At 45.7% G+C, this 23,351-nt stretch overlaps 1 protein-coding gene across 1 annotated transcript; it reads left to right on the forward strand.

Annotated features, from left to right (window-relative positions):
• Positions 1-14,664: 14,664 nt before the first annotated feature.
• PRDM13 (PR/SET domain 13) lies at positions 14,665-22,843 on the forward strand. Its single transcript, XM_064267179.1, has 4 exons — positions 14,665-14,808; positions 16,308-16,439; positions 17,518-17,638; positions 21,096-22,843. Exons 1-4 carry the CDS (start codon positions 14,665-14,667, stop codon positions 22,841-22,843), a joined length of 2,145 nt encoding a protein of 714 aa, XP_064123249.1.
• Positions 22,844-23,351: the final 508 nt, after the last annotated feature.

The raw sequence follows: 23,351 nt of genomic DNA on the forward strand, positions 1-23,351 counted from the left end.
AACATGGGTATTCATGTGTCTATTTGTGTGACAGTTCTTATTTCTCTAGGATATGTTACTATAAGTGGGATTGCTAGATTGTATGATATTTCTATTTCTAGCATTTTAAGCAGGCGCCATATCATTTTCCAAAGTGGTTGTACCATTTTACATTCCTACCAGCAGTGCATAAGAGTTCCAATCTCCCCACAACCTCTCCAACGTTTGCTATTTTCTGTTTTTTGGATTAATGCTAGCCTTGTTGGGGTGAGATGGTATCTCCTTGTACTTTTGATTTGCATTTCTTTAATAGCTAATAATCTCTAGCATATTTTCATGTATCTGCTACCCACCTGAATGTGTTCTTTGGTAAAGCGTCTGTTCATATCCTTCACCCGTTTTTTAGTTGGATTGTCTTTTTGTTGAGTTGTTGAAGTGTTTTGTAGATTTTAGAGATTAGACCCTTGTCGGAAACACCGTAGCCAAAATTTTGTTTCCCAGTCTGTAGGTTCTCTGTTTACTCTTTTGGTGAAGCCTTTTGATGAGCATAAATGTTTAATTTTTTAGGAGTTCCCAGTTATCTAGTTTCTTTTCCAGTGTTTGTGCATTGTTAGTTATGATTCGTATTCTATTTATGCCATGTATTAAGTCCCCTAGCATTTTCTCTCTTTTTTCTTCTATGATCTTTATCATTTTAGGTTTTATATTTAGGTGTTTGATCCATTTTGAGTTAGTTTTTGTGTATGGTGTGAGGTATAGATCCTGTTTCATTTTTTTATACATGGTCATCCAGTTTTGTCTCACCATTTGTTAAAGGGACTGCTTTTCCCCATTTAACAGACTTGGCCCTTTGTCAAATATCACCTTCCCATAGATGGGTGGATTTACGCCTGGGTTTTCAATTCTTCCATTGATCTCTGTGTCTGTTGTACCAGTACCAGACTGTTTTGTCTACCGCTGCTGTATAGTAGATTCTGAGATCAGGTAGCATGAGGCCTTCCACTTTTTTCTTCTTCTTCAATAATGCTTTACTTATCCGGGGCCTCTTCCCTTTCCATATGGAGTTGGTGATTAGTTTCTCCATCTCATTAAAGAATGCTGTTGGAATTTAGATCGGAATTGCACTGTGTCTGTAGATCGCTTTGGGTAGAATTGACATTTTCACAATGTTGAGGCTTCCTATCTGTGAGCATGGCATGTTTTCCATTTATATAGGTCTCTTTTGGTTTCTTGCAACAGTGTTTTGTAGTTTTCTTTGTGTAGGTCTTCTATGTCACTAGTTAGATTTGTTCCTAACTATTGTATCTTCTTGGGGGCTATTATAAATGGTGTTGATTTCCTGATGTCCTTTTCGAAGATCTCTTTGTTGGTGAAGATGAATCCAACTGATTTCTGTATGTTAATCTTTATCCTGCTACTTTGCTGAAATCTATTAGTTCCAGTAGCTTTCTTGTGGATTCTTTGGGTTTTTTTATGTATAGGATCATATCATATGCAAATGATCAAATCATGGCTAGTTTTACCTGTTCCTTACTAATCTGGATGCCCTTTATTTCTTATTCTTGCCTTATTGCTCTAGCTAGGACTTCCAGCAGGATGTTGAATAAGAATGGTGATAAAAGGCATCCTTGTCTTGTTTCCATTCTCAAAGGGAATGCTTTCAGTTTCTGTTGAGAATGATGCTGTCTGTTGGTTTTGTATAAATGCCCTTTATTGTGTTGAGGAATTTCTCTTCTATTCTTATTTTGCTGGGAGTTTTATTAGAAATGGGCACTGGGCTTCGACGAATACCTTTTCTGTGTTGACTGAGATGATCATGTGATCCTTTTCTTTTGTTCTCTTTATATGATAGATTACATTGATTCACTTTCTAATGTTGAACCATCCTTGCATACCTGGTATGAAACCCTCTTGGTCATGATGTATTATTTTTTGATATGCTGTTGAATTTTATTGGCTCAAATTTTGTTGAGAATTTTTGCATCTATATTCATGAAGGATATTGACCTGAGGTTTCTTTTCTTTTCTTTTTTTTTTTTTTTTTATGTTGTCCTTGCCTGGCTTTGGTATCAGGGTAGAACACCATTTTAAATTAAAAGTTAAATGACAGTTTCTGGAGACGTGTTCCTGTTTTGTTTTTAAATTATTTTATTTTTTGGTGAAGATACACACGGCAAAACATACACCAATTCAACAATTTCTACATGTAAAATTCAGTACAGTAATTACAATCTTCAAGTTGTATAACCATTGTCATGATCCTTTTTCAAGTTATTTAACCCTTATTAATGTAGACTCACTGCCCCCCTAAGCTTCTTACCTAAACTTTCAAGTTGATGTTATCAATTTGATCACATATAGATAATTTTTTAAAAGAGCAAATGCTCGAGGCAGACATTCTTTACTAATTAAGCTATTGTTTGGTTGAAAAATGATTTTAGGGGATAGTCTCAGTTTAAGTTTTAAGTTTCAAAGATTATTTTATAGTAATAGTTTTGGTGGTGGGTCATCCAGACTCAATGATTCCATAAATTCTGGATTTATTAAAATGTGAAAAGCTGTTCCACATTTCCCTCCTTTTGATCAATATTTCTTATAGAGTCTTTGATCAAAATGTTCAGTAATGGTAACCAGACCCCAACCAGTTCTTTTGGCCTCATGGTAAAGGTGACTGGTTCCTTTGTTAATAACTTAAAATTTATTTTCATTCTCCAAAGATTTTGGGTAAAATAAAATCAGTGGTATCTCATTTTTGAAAAGCTTATTTATAAGTCTCTCAAATATAAAAATCAATACAAACGGCAAGGGGATCTTTAAAAAGTGAATGAATTAATAACATATGCAAAGTGAAAGCCCAAAAGGAAAAAAACCAACACCTTTCACTTGTCAGTAGCATCACTTAAGAATTGCTTTCAGCTGTGTGCACTCCCACTCCACTCCACAAAGTAATGGTTTAAGGAGAACAGAGTTTATTTTCGTCTAAAAGAAGTCAAGAACAAAGAAGAACATAGATAATTCAGGGTTGATGTTGTGGTTTCATTAAGTCGTCTGGGATCGTGGTTCCTTCTATCTTTCTTTTTGGCCATTGTCAGCACATAGCTTCCATGTTGTTGTTGTTAGGCCAATGAATTGGTTCTGACTCAAAGCGACCCTACGTACAGCAGAACGATACGTTGCCCAGTCCTACATCATCTTCACAATTGTTGCTATGATTAAGCTCATCATTGCAGCCACTATATCAATCTATCTTGTCGAAGGTCTTCTTCTTTTTTGCTGACCCTCTACTTTACCACGCACAATGTCCTTCTCCAGGGACTGGTCCCTTCTTATAACATGTGCAAAGTACATGAGATGAAGTCTTGCCTTCCTTCATTCTAAAGAGCATTCTGGCTGTGCTTCTTCCAAGACAGATTTGTTTGTTCTTCTGGCAGTTCATGATATATTCAATATTCTTCACCCACACCATAATTCAAATGCATCAATTCTTCTTTGGCCTTCCTTATTCGTTTTGCATACATTTGAGGCGATTGAAAATATAATGGCTTGGGTCAGGCAAACTTTAGTCCTCAAAGTAATATCTTTACTTTTTAACAGTTTAAAGAGGTTTTTTGCAGCAGATTTGCCCAATACAATACGTCGTTTGATTTCTTGACTGCTGCTTCCACGGGCACTGATTGTGGATCCAAGTAAAATCAAATCCTTGACTACTTCAATATTTTCTCCACTTATCATGATGTTGCTTATTGGTCCAGTTGTGAGGATTTTTGTTTTCTTGATGTTGAGGTGCAATCCATACTGAAGGCTATAGTCTTCGATCTTCATCAACAAGTGCTTCAAGTCCTCTTCACTTTCAGCAAGCAAGGCTGTGTCATATGCATATCACAGGTTGTTAATGGGTCTTCTTCCAATTCTGATGCGACATTCTTCTTCATATAGTCCAGCTTCTTGGATTATTTCCTCAGCATACAGGTAGAATAAGTATGATAAAAGGACACAACCCTGACACACACTTTTTTTGATTTGAAACCACACAGTATCCCCTTGTTCTATTTGAATGACTGTCTCTTGGTCTATGTACAAGTTCTGCATGAGCACAATCTGGTGTTCTGGGATTCCAATTCTTTACAATGTTATCCATAATTTGTTAGTATCCACGCAGTCAAATGCCTTTGCACTGTCAATAAAACACAGCTAAACATCTTTCTGGTATTCTCTGCCTTCAGCCAAGATCCACCTGACAAGATTCAGCAATGATACCCCTCGTTCCATGTCCTCTTCTGAATCTGGCTGGAATTTCTAGCAGTTCCCTGTCAATGTATGACAGCAGCCATTTTTGAATTATTTTTATCAAAATTTTACATTTGATATTAATGATATCATTTGATAATTTTTGCATTCCATTGGATCACATGTCTTTGGAATGGGCATAGATATGGCTCTCTTCCAGTTGATATGCCAAGTGTCTTCCAAATTTCTTAGCACAGAGAAGTGAGCACTTCCAGTATTATATCCATCTATGAGGTTATTTCATGGACCAAGACAGCTTCAGCAGCTCTGGCCATCAGGTCTGCATTCTAGCATGAGGAAAGGCAATAAGGGGCTGAGTTGGCTCCTTTAAGTCCCACACAACACTTGTGTTTACATTACACTGACCAGAACTAACATAGCCATGTCTGGCTACAAAGAGGCTGGAAACATATTCTTTGCTCCAGAGACAGCAATATAACTAGCTAAATATCTGAATTCTATACTAATACGGGGAGACTGGATCCTCGGGGTCAGGAGCAAATAGAAGACTCTACTATATCACTGAGGCAATGTAGTGAAAATGTATCATGCTTTTTTTTGGATACCAGGCTCTATGAAGACCCTTCAACTATGACTGTGAATATCCCATCTTATGGTTCCTGCTTTCCCTATTTATAAGTCAGAAGCTTACTTTCCCAGCCTTCATTTTGCATTGAGGACATAGCAACGTCTTTAGTCCTCAGTCAGACCTTAAGACCCAGGGCTTTGATTTGGAAGTAATGTGAAAAAGCAAATGCCTTCGTGGAATCCATTCTTGTGAGCACATCAGCAGAGATACCAAACTTCTGAAGGTGCCAGTGGCAGAGGTGCATGCTCAGAGTTGGCAGTGCCGTCTGTGAGGTTTGGGTCCAGTGCAGTGCCTGTGGTGTCTTCAGTGGAGTCACTCTGTGATATAACTTAGGCTATTTTTCTGGGGAGGTAGCCTCCGAGTCAGTGTTTCTGGCACTTCCACAGAATTGGAACTACCTGATAGCATTTTCTGTTTCAACCATTCACAGAAAGTATCTAATGCTTGTGCCTAAGAACCCTCACTGATGCAGGCATGTTCCGGGATATCAAGTTAGGAGCCTGGTATGCCCAAATTAAGTAGTAATTTTTTTTACAGAAGGATCTCGCCTTCCCTCTCCTACCTTCCCTCCTCCCTATTGGTCTCAAAAACAGAACTGCAAAGCTTCAAAGATCAAGGATGAATGTAGAATAACTTCACTGATTTTTTTAAAGGAAGGTATTTGTAGGAATAAAACTAATTTAGGACATTTATAACTGACTTAAGTGTAGACCACATTCAGTGGTTTTTATTTCAGACGAGAAAAGAAGAAAGTTTTATTCAAGACTACATTATTAGCATTTTTGATTATGACAGCTTTGAACACTGCACCTGTGGGTTTCCTTAGATCTGGTGGGTCCCCATTGTGTTGTATGGCTTCCAGATGGCCAGTTGGATCAAGATTCTGCAACCATCCCATTCTCACTGTCTTGTCCCTGATAATAGTTTCTTAAAAGATCACAGAATTAAAGAACTTATTGCTTGCCTTGGGTCCCTTTTCCCTACTGGATTTTTAAAAATCTTATTTTTAAATGAATTTTTATTTTGGGAAAGTTCAGACACATACAAAAGTAGAATAGTTGAAAGAACCCAGGCACCCATCCCTCAGATTCAACAATTATTAATTTATGGTCAATTTTGTTTCGTCTATACCCTGTGGTTCTCAATTAGGGATGATTTGGTTACCTGGTTGTCACAGCTAGAGGAGGGAGTACTACTGGCACCTGATGAGTAGTGACCAAAAAAAAATTCCTACAATGCACAAGAAAGCCCTCTACAACAAAGAATGATCCAGCCAAAAACGTCAATGGCGCCAAAGCTGAGAAACCCTGTACCCACTCTTCCTCCCTCCCCCATTTGAGGATTTTTGAAGCAAATCCCAGACATTATATATTTTATCTGTATTTCAGTTTGTATCTCAAAAAAATAAGAATAAAAGAAGATGTAATCATAATACAATGATTCCACTTAATATTAAGGTTAATTTCTAATGCCAATAAATATCTAGTTAGTATTCAAATTGCCTCTATTGGCTTATATAATTTAAAAAACTGTGCTTTAGGTGAAAGTTTAGTGTAAATTAGTTTCTCATTCAAAAATTTATACACAAATTATTTTGCGACATTCATTCTTATAACAGTGGTTTCATATACTATTTGTTCTTTTGTAACTAATTTCACTCAGCATAATGCCTTCCAGATTTCTCCATGTTATGAGATGTTTCACGGATTCACTGTTGTTCTTTATTGTTGCGTAGTATTCCATTGTGAGAATATGTCATAATTTTTTTACGGTTTAATCCGTTGATGGCTACCTTGGTTGTGTCCATCTTTTTGCTATTGTAAATAGTGCTGCAAAGAACATGGGTGTGCATGTATCTACTCATGTGAGGGCTCTTATTTTTCTAGGATATATTCCAAGGAGAGGGATTGCTGGATTGTAGGGTAGTTCTATTTCTAGCTTTTTTAAGGAAGTGCCAAATCGATTTCCAAAGTGACTGTACCATTTTAAATTCCCACCAGCAGTGTATAAGTGTTCCAGCCTCTCCACAATCTCTCCAACATTTATTATTTTGTGTTTTTTGGATTAATGCTAGCCTTGTTGGGGTGAGATGGTATCTCATTGTAGTTTTGATTTGCATTTCTCTAATGGCTAAAGATCATGAGCATTTCCTCATGTATCTGTTAGCCTCCTGAATGTCTTCTTTGGTGAAGCACCTGTTCATATCCTTTGCCCATTTTTTAATTGGGTTATCTGTCTTTTTGTTGTTGAGGCTTTGTAGGATGTTGATTTTAGTGATTAGATGCTGATCAGATTTGTCGTAGCCAATTTTTTCCCCCCAGTCTGTAGGTTGTCTTTATTTATTTCTTTCTTTTGAGATTGGAACACTTTTTTATGCTGATATTTTTTAAATAGTACTTTAGATGAAGGTTTACAGAGCAAAGTAGTTCCTCATTAAACAGTACACATAACATTTTATGACATTGGTTAACAACCCCACGACATGTCAACACTCTCCCTTCTCAGCCTTGGGTTCCCTATTACCAGCTTTCCTGTCCCCTCCTGCTTTCTAGTCCTTACCCCAGGGCTAGTGTGCCCCTTTAGTCTTGTTCTGTTTTATGGGCCTTTCCAGTCTTTGGCTGAAGGGTGAACCTCAGGAGTGCCTCCATTACTGAGCTGAAAGGGCATCTGGGGGCCATACTTTCAGGGTTTCTCCAGTCTCTGTCAGGCCAGTAAGTTTGGTCTTTCTTTTTGAGTTAGAATTTTGTTCTACATTTTTCTCCAGTTCTGTCCAAGACCCTCTATTGTGATCTCTATCAGAGCAGTCAGTGGTGGTAGCCAGGTACCATCTAGTTGTGCTGGACTCAGGCTGGTGGAGCCCGTGGTAGATGTGGTCCATTAGTCCTTTGGACTAATCTTTCCCTTGTATCTTTAGTTTTCTTCATTCTTCCTTTCCCCTGAAGGGGTGAGACCAGTGGAGTATCCTAGATAGCTTCTTACAGGCTTTTAAGACTGCAGACGCTACTCACCAAAGCAGAATGTAGAACATTTTCTTTATAAACTATGTTATGCCAATTGAACTAGATGTTCCCCAAGACCATGGTCCCCACAGTCCTCAGCCCAGCAATTTCCTCCCTCAGGGAGTTTGGATGTGTATGTGGAGTTTCCATGACCTTGCCTTGTACAGGTTGTGCTGGCTTCCCCAGTATTGTATACTGTCTTATCTTTCACCAAAGTTACCACTTATCTATTGTCTACTTAGTGTTTTTCCACCCCCACTTTTTCCCTCTCTCTTAACCCTCAAAGATTGTTTCTTTTTGTGTGTAAACCTTTTCATGAGTTTTTACAGTAGTGGTCTCATACAATATTTGTCCTTTCGTGATTGACTTATTTCACTCAGCATAATGCCCTCCAGATTCATCCATGTTATCAGATGCTTCACAGATTCATCATTGTTCTTTGCTGTTGAGTAATACTCCATTGTGTGTATGTACCACAATGTATATATGTATCCATTCATCTGCTGATGGACATCTAGGTTGTTCCCATCTTTTTGCCATTGTGAACAATGCTGCAGTGAACATGGGTGTGCATATGTCTATCCATGTGATGACTCTTATTTCTCTAGGATGTATTCCTAGAAGTGGGATTCCTGGATCATATGGTATTTCTATTTCTAGCTTGCTAAGGAAGCACTGTATAGTTTTCCAAAATGGTTGTATTATTTTGGATTCCCACCAGCAGTACATAAGAGTTCTGATCTTCCAGCAGCCTCTCCAACATTTGCTATTTCCTTTTTTTTTTTGATTCATGCCAGTAATGCTGGGTTGAGATGGTATCTCATTGTGGTTTTGATTTGCATTTCTCTAATGGCTAGGGATCTTGAGCTTTTCCTCATGTGTCCCTTGGCTGCTTGAATGTCTTCTTTGGTGAGGTGCCTGTTCATTTCCTTTGGCAATTTTTTAAATGGGATTATTTGTCTTTTTGTTGTAGAGGTGTTGGATTTTCTTATAGATTTTAGAGATTAGACCTTTGTCTGATTTGTAATAGCCAAAAATTTTTTCCTTGTCTGTATGTTGTCTTTTTACTCTTTTCGTGAAGTCTTTGGATGAGCGTAGAAGTGTCCAATTTTTAGGAGCTCCCAGTTATCTAGTTTCTTCGTGAAGTCTTTGGATGAGCGTAGAAGTGTCCAATTTTTAGGAGCTCCCAGTTATCTAGTTTCTCTTCTGGTGTTTGTGCGTTGTTAGTATGTTTTGTATACTGCTTATGCCATGTATTAGGGTTCCTAACATTGTCCCTATTTTTTTTTTTTTTTATCATTTTAGGTTTTATATTTAGGTCTTTGATCCATGTTGAGTTAGTTTTTGTGGATGGTGGCTGGCATGCCTTCCATCATGATTCAGGCATGGTGAAGGGGCAGGGTGGTCAATATATGCCCGAAGAGATATTGTTTGGAAGGCCAACTTTGGGTAGGAATTTATTACAAAAGCTACTCCCCGAGATTCCTACATATCCTTCTTTTTCTTTTCCCCTTGCTTCCTTGCAGATTAAAAAAAAAGTATTTTAAATCTCAAGAATACATTTTAATTGGAAATACATTCTCAGGATTCCAAATCCCAAAATGTACCAAAGGTGACATGCTGAGAAGTCTCGCTCTTATCCTGGAGCTCAGATACCTACAGAGTCCTATCCCTGCAGAGGATCCATGTTTTCAGATGAATTTAAACACAAGCAAGGAAACTCATACAATTTTGAAAGTATTTGGTCTCCGTGTTATTGTTTTCATTTCGTGTTCATCTGTCCTTTCTGGTCTCTTTATTTCTCAGAGGCTAAAAGAAGCTGTCACTGCTCTCTGCTTAGAAATCATCCTAGCCTCAGCTACATGCTGCCTTTCAGCTTTTTAAAGGCCTTGTCACCTTGAGCCTCTAAACCCAGCAGCACCTTTCCGGTAGAGATTTGCAAGCAGACTATGTATCTATATATTTGTAGTCTGAATGGAAGTGAATTCTGAGCCCTATGCCTGTGTTTTAACACAGCATGTACATATTTTGCACACTCACTTACACATCAGTAACTATTTCCACTGATTTATTTGAGTGTGAAGTTCTCCGTAATATACAAAGGAAGATACTTTTGTTTCCTCTCCGACTTTTTTTTCCTAATTCAAATACCAAATTGTTCTTATCATTGCCCCCAAGAGAGGGTATGTTCTTTGGCTAGGGGGTGGGGAATAGACATAAAGAGGGGGAAAAAATCGAGCTCTTCAAGGGAAAGAAAAAAAGAGAAGGGGGAAAACCGTCTGGGAATCTCAAGAACATCTTTATTTCGCCTTTTAATTCCCAGCCTTTCCGATTAAAGAGTTCAGACTTGCTCCCCCTCCCGCGTTCAATTATTCCCCGGCATCTTTTCTCAGAAGCTGTCACCACCACTTGCTGAACCACAATCCCATCGTGAGCCATTAGTCCAGTTCTTCTCCGTTTCGCTTTTCTTTCCTCAGTTTCTCCCTGCAATCTTTATAAATCTCCCTTGGAGGAGGAGTGTTCCAGCGGGTGGAAGTCTGAACACAATGCAACCTGAGAATTTCTGTCACTCTCTGCATATGCTCCTAAGTGCTTTAATCCCAATTAGGGGCGGCTGACACACGGTCCTATTCATTCCCATCAGCTCTTGAATACATTTGCCTAGAAATGAACTTCACAAATAGAGGCGCTCCTAAATGTGCCCAACAGCAAGGAAAATCGAATTGAGTGCGGGCTCATTCGGCAGCGGCCGGCAGAGAAGCGCTGAATGTGGAGGTGCCCCGAGACATTGCAATTCAGCAACACGCTCGCTGACTTTTCTTTGCACCATGTCAACCGAAAGAACCAAGAAATAAGTTGGGGAACTCCGGTTAAAAGGCAACTTGAGAGGGACTCTGAATACTTTTATTGAGCCGCTTCCAATGCAGACCTTAAAACACAACAAAAAAGGCATCACAAAACCCACCAGCAGCGTCCAGGCTGCGTCCTGGCCGCGCGTTTGGAGCCTCCCGGCCGCCGCGCACACACCGGCCTGGCAATTAAGGAGAAAATGGCCCCGTCGCCGGCGTGTCATCTGGTGGCTTTCCCAGAGCTCGTCGCCGCCGCTCTATTCAGGCCCGGCCTTAATGTCCCACCCGCGCCTCGGGGGCCGCGCAGCTGGTCCGCTCTGACCCGCTGGCCCTGCCGGCACGGACACCATCGGGGGGCGACGCCTGAGCCACCTCGTCCCGAGCTTCCATCTCATTCCAAACTCGGCTACTGAACGCAGGGTGTCCTGGCTGCCTTTCCTGCCGTCCTTGACCCCGCGCGGCCACTGCCATCCCGGGTTCAGGGCTCTGCCCTCCGGCCGGAGAGGTAATTAGCGCCCTTACAACACCTGGGTCCCCCAGGCTGAGGACCCAGAAGGCGAACAATTCCTCATCCCCCCAAGGCCTTCACCCTCTCCTCCCCAGTCGGGCAGCCGCAGAGAAGCACGCTGAGAAAGATTGTCCCCTCACAATGTCCCCAATCTCAGTGCGAAGTCCTTGGGGCGGGGGGGGGGGCTTTACCTCAAAACCTAGCGCAGTCAGGTCAGACATGCTCCGGGCCGGCAACGTTTCCAATCCTGCTTTTGGAGCGAAAAGGTTAGGGCGCCCACCAAATGCCGCGGAGCTTGCAAGCAGCACGGGGGTGGGACGTGGTTCCTGAAGCATCTCTCCTGGTCGCTGTCGCTCTCCGACGTCCACGCGTCTCTAAGGGCCACCTGTTACACTGGGGGAGCCGGACCCGCGTGGTCCTGTGGTGAGCAAGAGCCGGGCTGCCCCAGAAACCTCCCCGCCCCGCAGCTCCGGCCATGAGGGATTTCGCTTTAACAGGGCCTCTGGACGCCCATTTTAAGTCCATAAAGAAGCCGAGTGGAATGTTTTGATTGAGCCTCAACATTGTCTTTGAATAAGGCTGAGACCATGTAATTAATGTGTCTTTTTAATAAGGGACAATACGGCCGTTCAAGCTATTTAATTTCATTTAATTTTCCATCCCATTTGCTGCACAGCCCGCTTTTACTTTTAACACTCAGCCTTTCACCGCCCATCTTGCTCCACTGGGCACATTAGATTGGTTTCACCCTTGCTTTTTAGGGGAGGAAAAATAAAAGAAAATGTGTTCCTTTCCTCCTTTGTGGACAATTTATTTCACTTGGGGAACTTCAACTCTGAGCCACAGGACAGAATAAAACTCGGCGAGCTGGTGTGAATGCCTCTGGCGCAGGCCCTTTCTTCTGGCGGGGCTGGGAACCAGTCACAATTGGCTATATTAATAAATAACTTTCCTCACAGTCGGCCTTTACATGGTTCTATTGATAAAATTGTTCGCGTGTCGTTCACGCTTTTTCACTCATTAAGGAGGGCCGGGGAGGCGCCGCGAACCCAGGCCCTGCGCTCGGCCCTTCCCGGTCGCAGAGCTGGTAATTTAAACTGGGTGTCATCCCGGAGTCGCCAGGCCAGAGGTTAGAGGGACATGTTCATGGCTTGAATTTATTGCCCTCCACTCGAGCGGCTTCCTCTCCTCCTCCCCTCCCTGGGCTTTTGCCATTCATGGGCTGGATCAAAGGCGTCCTCCCCTCGGTAGCTATAGCGGGCAGCCTTCGCAGCCCACAGAGGGGCAACTGCACATTTAAGAAGCAAAATCAGCAGCAGCTCCCTCAGAAAGTGGTCCTGGGCTTGAGGTGGCTGCATTATTCGAGGGGCCACAGTCTGTGGCTGCCCAGACCCTACAGGTGGCTCTCCTCTTGCATCCCAGTGGCAGCCTCTACAGAGGTCTTGGAGCTGGCATGCATGTGCTCCGGCACCGTCTGACTTGAGACACGTACTTGGGACCCTTGACCTGGCCTCAATAACCCCATGACAGACACCAGGAATTTTGGAGATTCCAAAAGGCATTCACCCTACAGGTTACTACTACTGACTTTCTAAACAAACTATGGTGAGTAAAAGGGAGGAAGATAAAAGTCTACTTGCACCACCATTTCCATTTTACAGATTAGAAGACTGAGGCTCAGGAGTAATTTACTTATGGTGGGGAGGGCTTGAGTGACAGCACAGACTGAATGACAAGGTCTATCTGGTGTGACAGACACAAGTCTTGAGCAAAGAGAGACTCAGGAGCTTCTCTGTCCGCACATGACAAAAGTGCTGAGTCACAGGCCATCTCCACACTGCGTCCTGCTGCCCCTGTCAACCAGGGTCATCCCTAGCCCCTAGCACAAGAACTGCTCCTTCCACAGGTATAGCCAGGTTGAGAGGCCGGTGCTGAGCCCTCCCCTTTTTGTAAGTGGGTGGGCGGCAGCCCTTAGGTCCTCCAAGAGCCCAAAACCTGGAGAGCCACTCCTGCATTTCCAAAAAGAACAGCATCTGGCTGGAGTTCTGGCCACCTAGGCGTGGGGCAGTTGTATCAGGGATGATCAGAGTTGACCAGGTCCCAGCAGAACTGTCACAAATATTTGATGAACTCAATCACTTGGCTTCTATCTTGTGAAAATAAGAGATTTCCCCAAAAGAAAATGGGGAGCACTATGGGTTTAACCCCAAAGTACCCATTCCCCGAGTTCATGAACTAGCCTTAAGGCAGAGGTTTCCTACAAACGCCCACTTCGCCCCTCTTCTACAAAGCGACCTTTAACAGACTGCAAGGTTTTTTTCTTATTGTTTTTAACTTGAAAAAAAAAAAAAGAGGAAAGTCCAGTTTGTTGGTTCTGGAGTAGTCAGCCCCGAGGGCTTTCTCCCCGATTTAAAATTAACAGCAAATCAGGGCTAGAATAAGGCACAATGCGATTAATAACCCAGCCCAAAGAACCCTTCCGCCACCGTTGGTGCGGGATTCCCTGTAAGCTGCGCCCACTCTCTAGGGAAACTGCGGGCCAGGGGTGCGCCCAAGCGCAGCGAAGTGCAGCTGACCTCGCCTCCCCAAACTGACCCGGACGCTTCCTATTTCGGGCGAAACGGGACAGAGGCAACGATAAAGCGGTTCTAAATAGACGACTGGCCTAGACCCAATACCCTGAAATGGTAATATGGTCGTTATTTAAAAAGTGTAGGTATTTTCTGGTGTTTTCCCATCAAGTACCTGCCTAATTTCTGTATGGCACACGCCAGGAATCAATAGAAGTTAACAAGTCCTCCAAACAGTCCTCATCTCTTTGTTTAATCTCCTATACAATAAAGCCAAGGGGAGAGAATTAAAAATCTTTGAAGTAGACCAAGGTTCAAAAGAATCAGCCAAGTAGACTTAAAGTAGTCACTTATTTCCCAAAACTGGTTTGTCCGGGAACAATAAAAGGAAGTGAAATTTATGGAGAAATTATACAGTGGATTTGTCACTTAAAATATCGTAACTGTCTCTAGGACAATACCCCATGCTGAGGATTAATGGTCCCGCCGGACCTTTGATTCACCAGCGCCTTTTCTTCGTCCTTGACAAATTGGATTTTTAGGAATGGGAAGGTCGCCTGGACCATTGTGCGCCAGCCATTCAGAGGCCTCGATTATGCAGGGGGCTGAGGGAACCACTCCATGTGACCCTCTCGGGTGGGACTCTGCAGCTGCTTCGCAGCGCAACTCTCTCACCAAACTCCGCGCCCTTGCGGTCGCAGTGCCAAAAGGCGCCCGCCAGGATTGAAAAGGCACAGTGCATGTCCCCCCGCGTCACTCCGCGGGCGGAGGACGCACGTCGGGGCGCGGCTCCTCTGCTCGCGTGCTACTCAGGCTCTGTCGCTCGCGCCCTTCTGAGGACCGGGTGGGCCCGAGTGCTTGCCTGGCGGCGGCAGCGGCAGCAATGCACGGGGCCGCCCGCGCTGCAGCCACCAGCGTGAGCGCCGACTGCTGCATCCCAGCCGGCCTGCTCCTCGGGCCGGTGCCCGGCACCTTCAAGCTGGGCAAGTACCTGTCAGACCGCAGGGAGCCCGGGCCCAAGAAAAAGGTATTGGCTATTCCGACCTCCATCCTACTGCTATTCGCTTCCCTTTGCCCTCTTTCGAGAAAGGGGTTGGAAAGGGGTGAGGGAGGAAAGGAATGATTGAGTCATTACCTACCAGCTCTACGGGGCTGGAAGGGAACTCGGATTATTCCCAGCAAATCGCTTTAACTGAGAACTGGGCGTGAGCCGGACTGAGACGAAAGGACCTGGCTGAGAGGAGACAGGTTCAGGTGGGGTGCACCGGGCTCTCTCTGTGCCAGGACCGCTCGCAATTCGCGGCTTCCCTAGCGCTCTGAGGACTCCTCCGCAGAGGCGCGGAGGTCCCCGGCCTCCCCGCAGAGGTGCCCCGTTTTACCCCGCTCAGGGTATCGAGGACTGCCTTCCTTCTTCCCTTTGATAAACTAACCTGAGGCTTTAATTTGTCCTCAGATAATTTAATCCCACCTCCTCAAAAAAAAAAAAATCCTTTGAAGTCTCCCAGTTCCTAGAACCTCCCCAGATTTCTCTCTTCGTTGATTTCTGTTTGTGGGTTTGGGGTAAATGGAGATGGGATGACCCAGGCTCCTAGACCTCGGGTTCCGAGGGCAGGTGGGTGTCCACCCTCGTGGGGCACCGGATCAGGTCGCCTACAGCCGGGTTCTGATGAGAGTCCAGGGGCCGAAGCCCAACCTGTAGGCGCCGGGACCAGTTCGCCAGCCCTGGCTCTCCAAACAGCATCTCGACCAGAGAGGGGATTTAAAGGCCCCGCCCGCGCCAAGGCGTCCCAGCGGCTGGAGTTGGGAAGGCAGGGACCAGAGATGAAGGCAGGAGTCCGCTGGGAAGGGGAGGACCTTGGCTCTTAGCTTGCTGCTTCCTAGAGCTTTCCCTTGAGAAGTCGCTCCGGTGCCCACAGCCAGCCAGACCCACTTCTCAAGCAAGCAGCCTCTTCCCTTGCGGTCTAAAGCGGTGTTTGCTGCGCACCACGCTTCCTCTTTAAACGCACTTTAATTGCTTTTAAACAGTCTGCCAGTCTGCGGACCAGCTTTTCCCTGATCAAGCTTTGTTCGGAGGCTTTGGCTGCGGGGCTCGCAGGCACCTCCATACAGTGCAGGGAGAAGGGGGAGTGGGGGGCGCTTTAGGACCTGGGACTGCTGCGAAGCGTCTCTGCCCTGGTGTTAAGACAGCTCTGGGAGCCGCGATTGGGAGAGAAGGGGCGGAGGAGTGGGGGAGTCTTGGTATAAGGTGAGCCCTGGAGCGGAGGGAGGACGCTCTCACCCTCGGTGTTGCGAAGTGGGGGAGAGGGGGCGCTGTTAGTTTCCCCCCCCGCCCACCGCCCTCCCCCCTCATAAAAAAAAAAAAAAACCCAGCCCAACGGAATCTCCCTCCTTCTGGCAGCCAATAGCGGTCTGGCCAAAGCGAATATAGCCATTTTCCTGTCGGGTGGGATGGAGGCTAAATTTTTCCCTTTGGGTTGGGGGCCTGGCCTTGGCGCTGGGGGAGAACGACCACTGCTTGTGTTGCAGGTGCGCATGGTGAGAGGCGAGCTGGTGGACGAGTCGGGGGGCTCCCCTCTGGAGTGGATAGGGCTAATCCGGGCAGCCAGGAACTCTCAGGAACAGACTCTGGAGGCTATTGCAGACTTACCCGGAGGACAGGTACTGTGGGCTTCCCCCACCCACCCACCCACCCACCCACCCACCCAGCTGCCAATTGTTTCTTCCCAGCCATCTCTCTGCGGTGGCCACCCAATATTAAGAGCAAAGCGATCTATCTACAGAGTTCATTGTATCATCCCAATAACCCTATATGGTAGATACTGTTTGCCTTAATTATCTAGTGCTGCTGTAACAGAAACACTACAAGTGGATGGTTTTAACAGAAATTTATTTTCTTACAGTTAAATAAAAAACTTTCTTACAGTTTAGGAGGCTAGAAGTCCAAATTCAGGGAGAAGGCCTCGGGGGAAGGCTTTATCCCTCTGCCGGCTCCGCAGGAAGGTCCCTGTCTCATCAGCTTCTGCCTCCCTATTCCTTGGAGATCTCCATGAGTCTTGGCATCTATCTTGCCCCATCTCCTCTTCTTTTGCTTGCTCCTTTAATCTCTTTTATATCTCAAAAGAGATTGACTTAAAACACTCTCTAAACTAATCCTGTCTCATTAACATAACAAAGATAACCCATGCCCAAATGGGATTATAACCACAAGTATTAAAACACACACACACAAACCCATTGTGCTGACTACTTGATTCCAACTCATAGTGACCCTATGGGACAGAGTAGAACTACCCATAGGGTTTCCAAGGAGCAGCTGGTGGATTTGAACTGCCGACCTTTTGGTTAGCAGCCCAGCTCTTAACCACTGCACCACCAGAGCCCCACTACAGGCATAAACAAAACAAAACAAAACAAAGTGGCAAACCTCTTGCTGTTGACTCCGATTCACAGCAACCCAATAAGACAGAGTAGACTTGCCCCTTAGGCATAAGCATAAAAAAAAAAAAAAGCATAGAAGCTAGAAACTACAAAACATGTATTTTGGGGACACAACTCAATCCATAACTATTATTTTCCCCTTTTTGAAGGATGAGGAAAGAGAGGTTCAGAGAAGCCCAGCAGTTTTTTGAGGGTCATACAGAGTCAGAATCCGATTTGAACCTTTCTTCTCATTTGTTTTTTGACGAATTACCTGGGAAATGACAGCAAGCTATCTATCCTATTTCTTGTGTCCCAGATCTTCTACCGAGCGCTTCGAGACGTTCAGCCAGGGGAAGAACTGACTGTGTGGTATTCCAACTCTTTGGCTCAGTGGTTTGACATCCCGACAACAGCAACTCCGACACACGATGAGAAAGGTATCACCTCCCAGAAGGCCTCCAGGCCAGCTCTGGTGGGCAAGAGTCTAGTCCTCCTCTGGGCTTTAGGCGCATGCCAGACTTGATGGGCCTTTTTCTCGAGCTGTGTAAATCTGAATTCATGCTCCCTGTGTGTGTAGTCAATGACACCACCACTTCTTTAAAACCAACAGTAAATGGTAACAACAGTGGCAGTAATAATCTGGCTTACAATGGTAGTGAAAAAATATTCTTTGAAAAATATTATGCTGAACTTCATAGGGTCATCCTTCTTTATTGCATACCCCAAAAGACAATTATTTACTCAATTAAAAATCAACAGAGAAGGCTTAAAATATTATTACAGTAATTACATCATGGGCTCCAAACAATATAACTCAAACCTGGAATACTTTTAGAAGGTGGATGGGCGTCAATTATTTACTGGTTTGGAGGAGAGGAATGTATTTCTTCAGCACTTTAGAAGCATTATGGTGCTTACAGCTGGTCAGCTGGCAGGTACTGAGGCCTTTCCACTTAAATGGCATTTATTCATTTCCCCCTCCCTACTTAAATTGAATCTGGGATGTATCCCAATTTCTTCTCAGATTTATTTCATCCCTTCCAAAGCCAAGAGCTGATTTATGCAAATTAAGGTGCAGTGAGAAAAACATTTTCAAACCTTCCTTAGAACACTAAGACTTCCTGTGGAAAGAAGGCTGGGAGGTGCTAGAATATTTAAGGTCTCGAGACTCATTTAACATACCAAGCTTCCATGGCTTTCCTTTTTCCTTGCCAATTGTTTTAGTTTGTATTTCTCCTAAAGGAACTGTTATTATTTGATATGAACATAGTGAATGCTGTGAAATATTTTAACATACTCTCCTCTTGAATTGCCTGCTCAATCTCATCCTTTTAGACACGAGTTTAAAGAAATTAAAACACATGTGGGAATTAGGAAACACTTCATGAACAAGACAGAATTAAGCTTATTCACGATGATGAGTCACTTCACTTCAAAGTATCCTATCCTCTCTAGATTAATTCTACTGATTTTGTGAGTAAATTTGTGTGTACAGTACTCAAAACTATCCTAAAAATGTTCTTTGCATCACATTATATTAAACTGCTTTTGATAACTTTTTCCAGTAAAGGAGAAGCCTGACAAAAGCCTTACAGTGGAGAACTCAAATCCGCCATTATAAGTACAATTTGCAAGGTTGTCGGTCTTCAGGGTTTAGCCATTTCTGTATAGGATGCTCTTTCTTGGGCACACTCAAATAGCACAAAAGAAATTTCTTGGCGTAGTGGTCCTCATGTTTTCATTTCTGCCATTTGAGGTTATAAAGATCGTATGGTAATAGATGTCCAGATAGTCACCATTTCCCTTTAAGTGGGGGAATGTATGGGTTATACTGAACCCTGACTTACTTCATCAGCTTTGAGATGCTTGAAACTTTGACTTCTTAGAGATGCAGGAAGGAGAGGAGGTAATCACCTACAAAGTGTATTTACTATTCTTGGCCTGGGTTGGATCTCAGAGTATGGAGAACATGTTAGTAGGTCAGGAAAAAGCAAAGACAGGATATGTTCAAATAGGAAATATACATTTATTTAAATCTTGAAAAGAGAAAGAGATAAGTAGGGATGGCTGCCATTCTTCCAATATTGGCTAACTTCAGTGAGCTTCAATTTCACTGTAAGATTAAGGAAAACACTGATCTTTTGTTTTTGGAACAAAGCTTACTTGGCTTCTCACTGAACTGATTCATTCTGAGGCAGATTCTGAAGACTACTTTTTAAAGAGGGGGTGGTGGGAGGGAACCTCTTAGGAGAAGGGAGTTTATGTTATTAAATCAACATACCTCTAAGAGAACTATAGAGGTCTCCTCTCCTCTCTCTCTTTCTCTCAAGATTTATTTTACGTGGACATTGAATAGAAGGTAACAGGAACACTGAAATTGTTTTATCTAAGTATCTCATAGACAATTAAGACAGGATCTCAGGCAAATTCTCCTACCCTCCTTTCTTCCTTTCTGATTGCTTTCGGCCTCAGCTGGAATAAATTTCTCCTCACTTGAAATACCCTCTCAGTTATTGGGAGGACTACTCACTTTATGCAAAACCAAAAGTAATATACAGAAGAGGAGAGAGATCTGGAATTTTTTTTTCCCATTGTTGTTTCTGAGTAATGTTTTAGGAGTTTGAACTGCTTGTGAGCAAGGAGGAGAATTACATTTATGAGACTGAGGTATGTATACTTTGGATACTTTCTTGTGGCTCAACTACTCACACACAGACTTCTCTTCATTATTATCAACCAACCACAACATTTTTAAAGAAACCCCAACTGCAAGATTGCTCTTGTCTGTAGAGATGTAGCATGACCTTTCTGAGTGAAAATTAACTCCCACCATGTGATCAGAATCTGTTCCATACATGGGCTCTTGATTATACATACAGGCCCTGACAAAATTAAGAATAACTAGTGCTAATGATGTCAAACACAAAGATTTGGCACCAAAACATGTATGTAATTCTAGGGAAAAAAATTCTTAAGAGAGTTGTGCACTTATTTAAAAAGGTAATATTTCTATATTCTTGTATTATACATATATAATATTATATATTCATGTCATAAAAACTATATCTTCTCCAATGACTTTACCAAGCTTAGATTTGTGCACATATCTAGGAGTTAATTACCAAGTGGAACAACTGACAAGATAATGCAACATCATACTTCAGTTTTTAGAGTATCAAGACAGCACTACCCCCCCCATCAATTTAAATGAGGTTAAAGAGGAAATAAAGATACAAATAATTCTGAAGAATAGCAAATCACAGTCCCTATGTGGCCCTTCAGTTGGTCACGCTCCGGGAAAACCCCAGGCAAAGTGTTTAAGGCAGGGAGGGGGCGGGAAGGGTGGGTAGTGGACACAAAAGCCATTGTTCTATGAAAAGGAATGATTACATATGGCCCATACTCGCCTGGTAATGAGGCGCTTACGACCATAAGATTGGCCTTTGTTCAGTTTATCCAAACTCCTTGACATAAGCCACCTATTCTGCAAACGCCAACAGATGGGCCCAGCACGGCACAGGCTCAACCTTGATTTAAAGCAACAGCTGCTCTCTGCTCTTGTCTCTTCCCTGGCCAGCCTGCCTCATCGCTGCCATCCCAACCAAGACTTGCTTGGCCGGCCCTGAGCAAGTCTTGGTTGAAAAGGCCCAGGTCATCCCTCTTTGCCTCTAAGTAGTCCCAGATGATTGAGATGGTGACAAGCGTTGACCATTTGGGGCTTCTCACGGTCCTTGCTACTGTGGGACTATCAAACTCACTTTCGCAGGGACCCAAGAATACTTTTGCTTCTTCCCATACAGCTGGGCAAAACCTGGGCTTTTCCTTGGGCGCGCTTACACTTTCTTTCCCGCTTGTTCGCCTCTTATGGGGTCTATTTCCACTCTTTCTCGCCAGGGGAGGAGCGCTACATTTGCTGGTACTGCTGGAGGACTTTTAGATACCCCAATAGCCTTAAGGCTCACCTACGTTTCCACTGCGTGCTCAGCGGCGGCGGCGGCCGCGCCTCCCTGCACCACGAACACGCCGCTCGCCAAGGCGCTGCCCAGGCCCCGGATGGCCTCCGCCTCTCCCCGAAGCCCTCGGCGCTCGACTTCGCCGGCACGGTCACTACGGACACCCTGCGGCCCCATCAGCAGGCCCAGCCGCCCCCTCAGTCTTGTGGGACGCGGGAGGCCATTAAGCGCGAGACTTCCTCCGGACCCTCAGCCACCTCGCCGCCCCCGGGCAAGTGGGGGCCACCCAAGAAGGGCAAGGAGCAACCGGAGCGCGCCCTGGACACGAGCGGGGCCGCCCACGGACCCTTCCTCGGCATCGTGGGTGGCTCCCCAGTGGGGGGCGGTGGCCTGGCCTTCTACCCTGGAGTGCGCTCCGCCTTTAAACCCGCGGGCTTAGCCAGGACGGCCACTGCCGCGCACGGCGACCCCTATCGGGAAGAGGGCACTGGCAAATCGGGGACCGGCCTGGCCTTGGGCAGGCTGCTGGTCGGGGGCCGGGCGGGTGGGCGCCCCCGGAGCAGGGAGAGCCCGGCTGCGAGTGGCGCCAACCACCACCATCACCACCATGCGCACCACCACCATCACCACCCCAAGTGTCTGCTCTCGGGGGACCCGCCACCGCCCCCCGGCCTACCCTGCTCAGGAGCTCTGCGCGGCTTTCCTTTGCTCCCAGGACCCCCGGATGAGGCATCCGCCTTCAAGCACCTGGAGCGCGACCCACCCGCCGCTGCCGCGCTTCCCGGCGCGCGTTATGCGCAGCTGCCCCCAGCTGCCGGGCTGCCCCTCGAGCGCTGCGCGCTGCCGCCCCTCGATGCTGGCGGGCTCAAGTCCTACCCAGGTGGCGAGTGCAGCCACCTGCCCGCCGTAATGCCAGCGTTCACCGTCTACAACGGGGAGCTGCTCTACGGCTCCCCAGCCGCCGCCGCTTACTACCCGCTCAAACTGCACTTCGGCGGACTGCTCAAGTACCCGGAATCCATCCCTTATTTCAGCGGGCCTGCGGCGGCGGCTGCGGCGGCTGCAGCAGCGGCGGCAGCGGCCGCCCTGAGCCCCGCTGAGCTGGGCTCGCTGGCCAGCATCGACCGGGAGATCGCGATGCACACGCAGCAGCTGTCGGAGATGGCGGCCGGGAAGGGTCGCGGTCGCCTGGAAGCGGGGGCGCTGCCACCGGCTGTTGTGGCCGGCGGCCCAGGGGGCGGCGGCAGCGGGGGCGGCGGCGTGGGCAAGCCCAAGACCGGTCACCTGTGCCTCTACTGTGGCAAGCTGTACTCGCGCAAGTACGGGCTCAAGATTCACATGCGGACACACACCGGCTACAAGCCGCTGAAGTGCAAAGTGTGCCTGCGGCCGTTCGGCGACCCCAGCAACCTCAACAAGCACATCCGGCTGCACGCTGAGGGCAACACGCCCTACCGATGTGAGTTCTGCGGCAAGGTACTGGTGCGCCGCCGGGATCTGGAGCGCCACGTCAAGTCCCGCCACCCTGGCCAAAGCCTGCTTGCTAAGGCAGGCGACGGCCCGGGCGCCGAGCCCGGCTACCCCCTGGAGCCCGGGGAGCCCAAAAGTGACAACGACAGCGACGTGGATGTCTGTTTCACGGACGACCAGAGCGACACAGAAGCCGGAGGCGGCGTCGAGCGCGACTAGTAAAGAGCCTTCCCGGGAGGGTGGGGAAGGGCGTGGACAGAAGGGAGTGGGGGTGGGGGTCTGTCTGTTCTAGGAGGACAAGAGGAGCTCCTGGCGGTGAGAAGACTAATCCCGTTTACTAACCGTTTTTATTTCTCGGCGGGCGCCAGGTTTGGAACAGTGAGAGGTGCTGGGTCTGGTGCTGAAACTCAGAGCAAAACTTCGGAGGCAGCTTAAAGAAATTAGGCCACCTGTGCAGCCAAAAGGCGGTGGGTCCCCCAGCGCTCCAACCCTCCGGACTCGGCGGATAGGTTCTCCCTGAACAGCCTAGGCTGTGCACTCTCCGGGGCTGAATGTGAACGCCACAGCGCCCTCGAGGGTGCTAGATATTCACTGCCACGTTTTTTAAAATTGTATTTTATCTGTGGAGGAAATTGTGCCTTTGAACGATGTTTTGTGTTTATTTTACATTGGCATCTCACTGCATAGGCAAAAGAGTAGTTACAGTTTGGTAGATGTGACACCCTTA

This window comes from Loxodonta africana, chromosome 1, assembly GCF_030014295.1.
Source record: "Loxodonta africana isolate mLoxAfr1 chromosome 1, mLoxAfr1.hap2, whole genome shotgun sequence".
Lineage (NCBI taxonomy): Eukaryota > Metazoa > Chordata > Mammalia > Proboscidea > Elephantidae > Loxodonta > Loxodonta africana.

Bases quoted from the DNA above. Each gene is read 5' to 3' on its own strand.
- PRDM13 (XM_064267179.1), top strand. From the start codon at position 14,665: ATGCACGGGGCCGCCCGCGCTGCAGCCACCAGCGTGAGCGCCGACTGC. The intron at 14,809-16,307 runs GTATTGGCTATT...CTTGTGTTGCAG, and splicing joins AGCCCGGGCCCAAGAAAAAG to GTGCGCATGGTGAGAGGCGA. The intron at 17,639-21,095 runs GTATCACCTCCC...CTTTCTCGCCAG, and splicing joins TCCGACACACGATGAGAAAG to GGGAGGAGCGCTACATTTGC.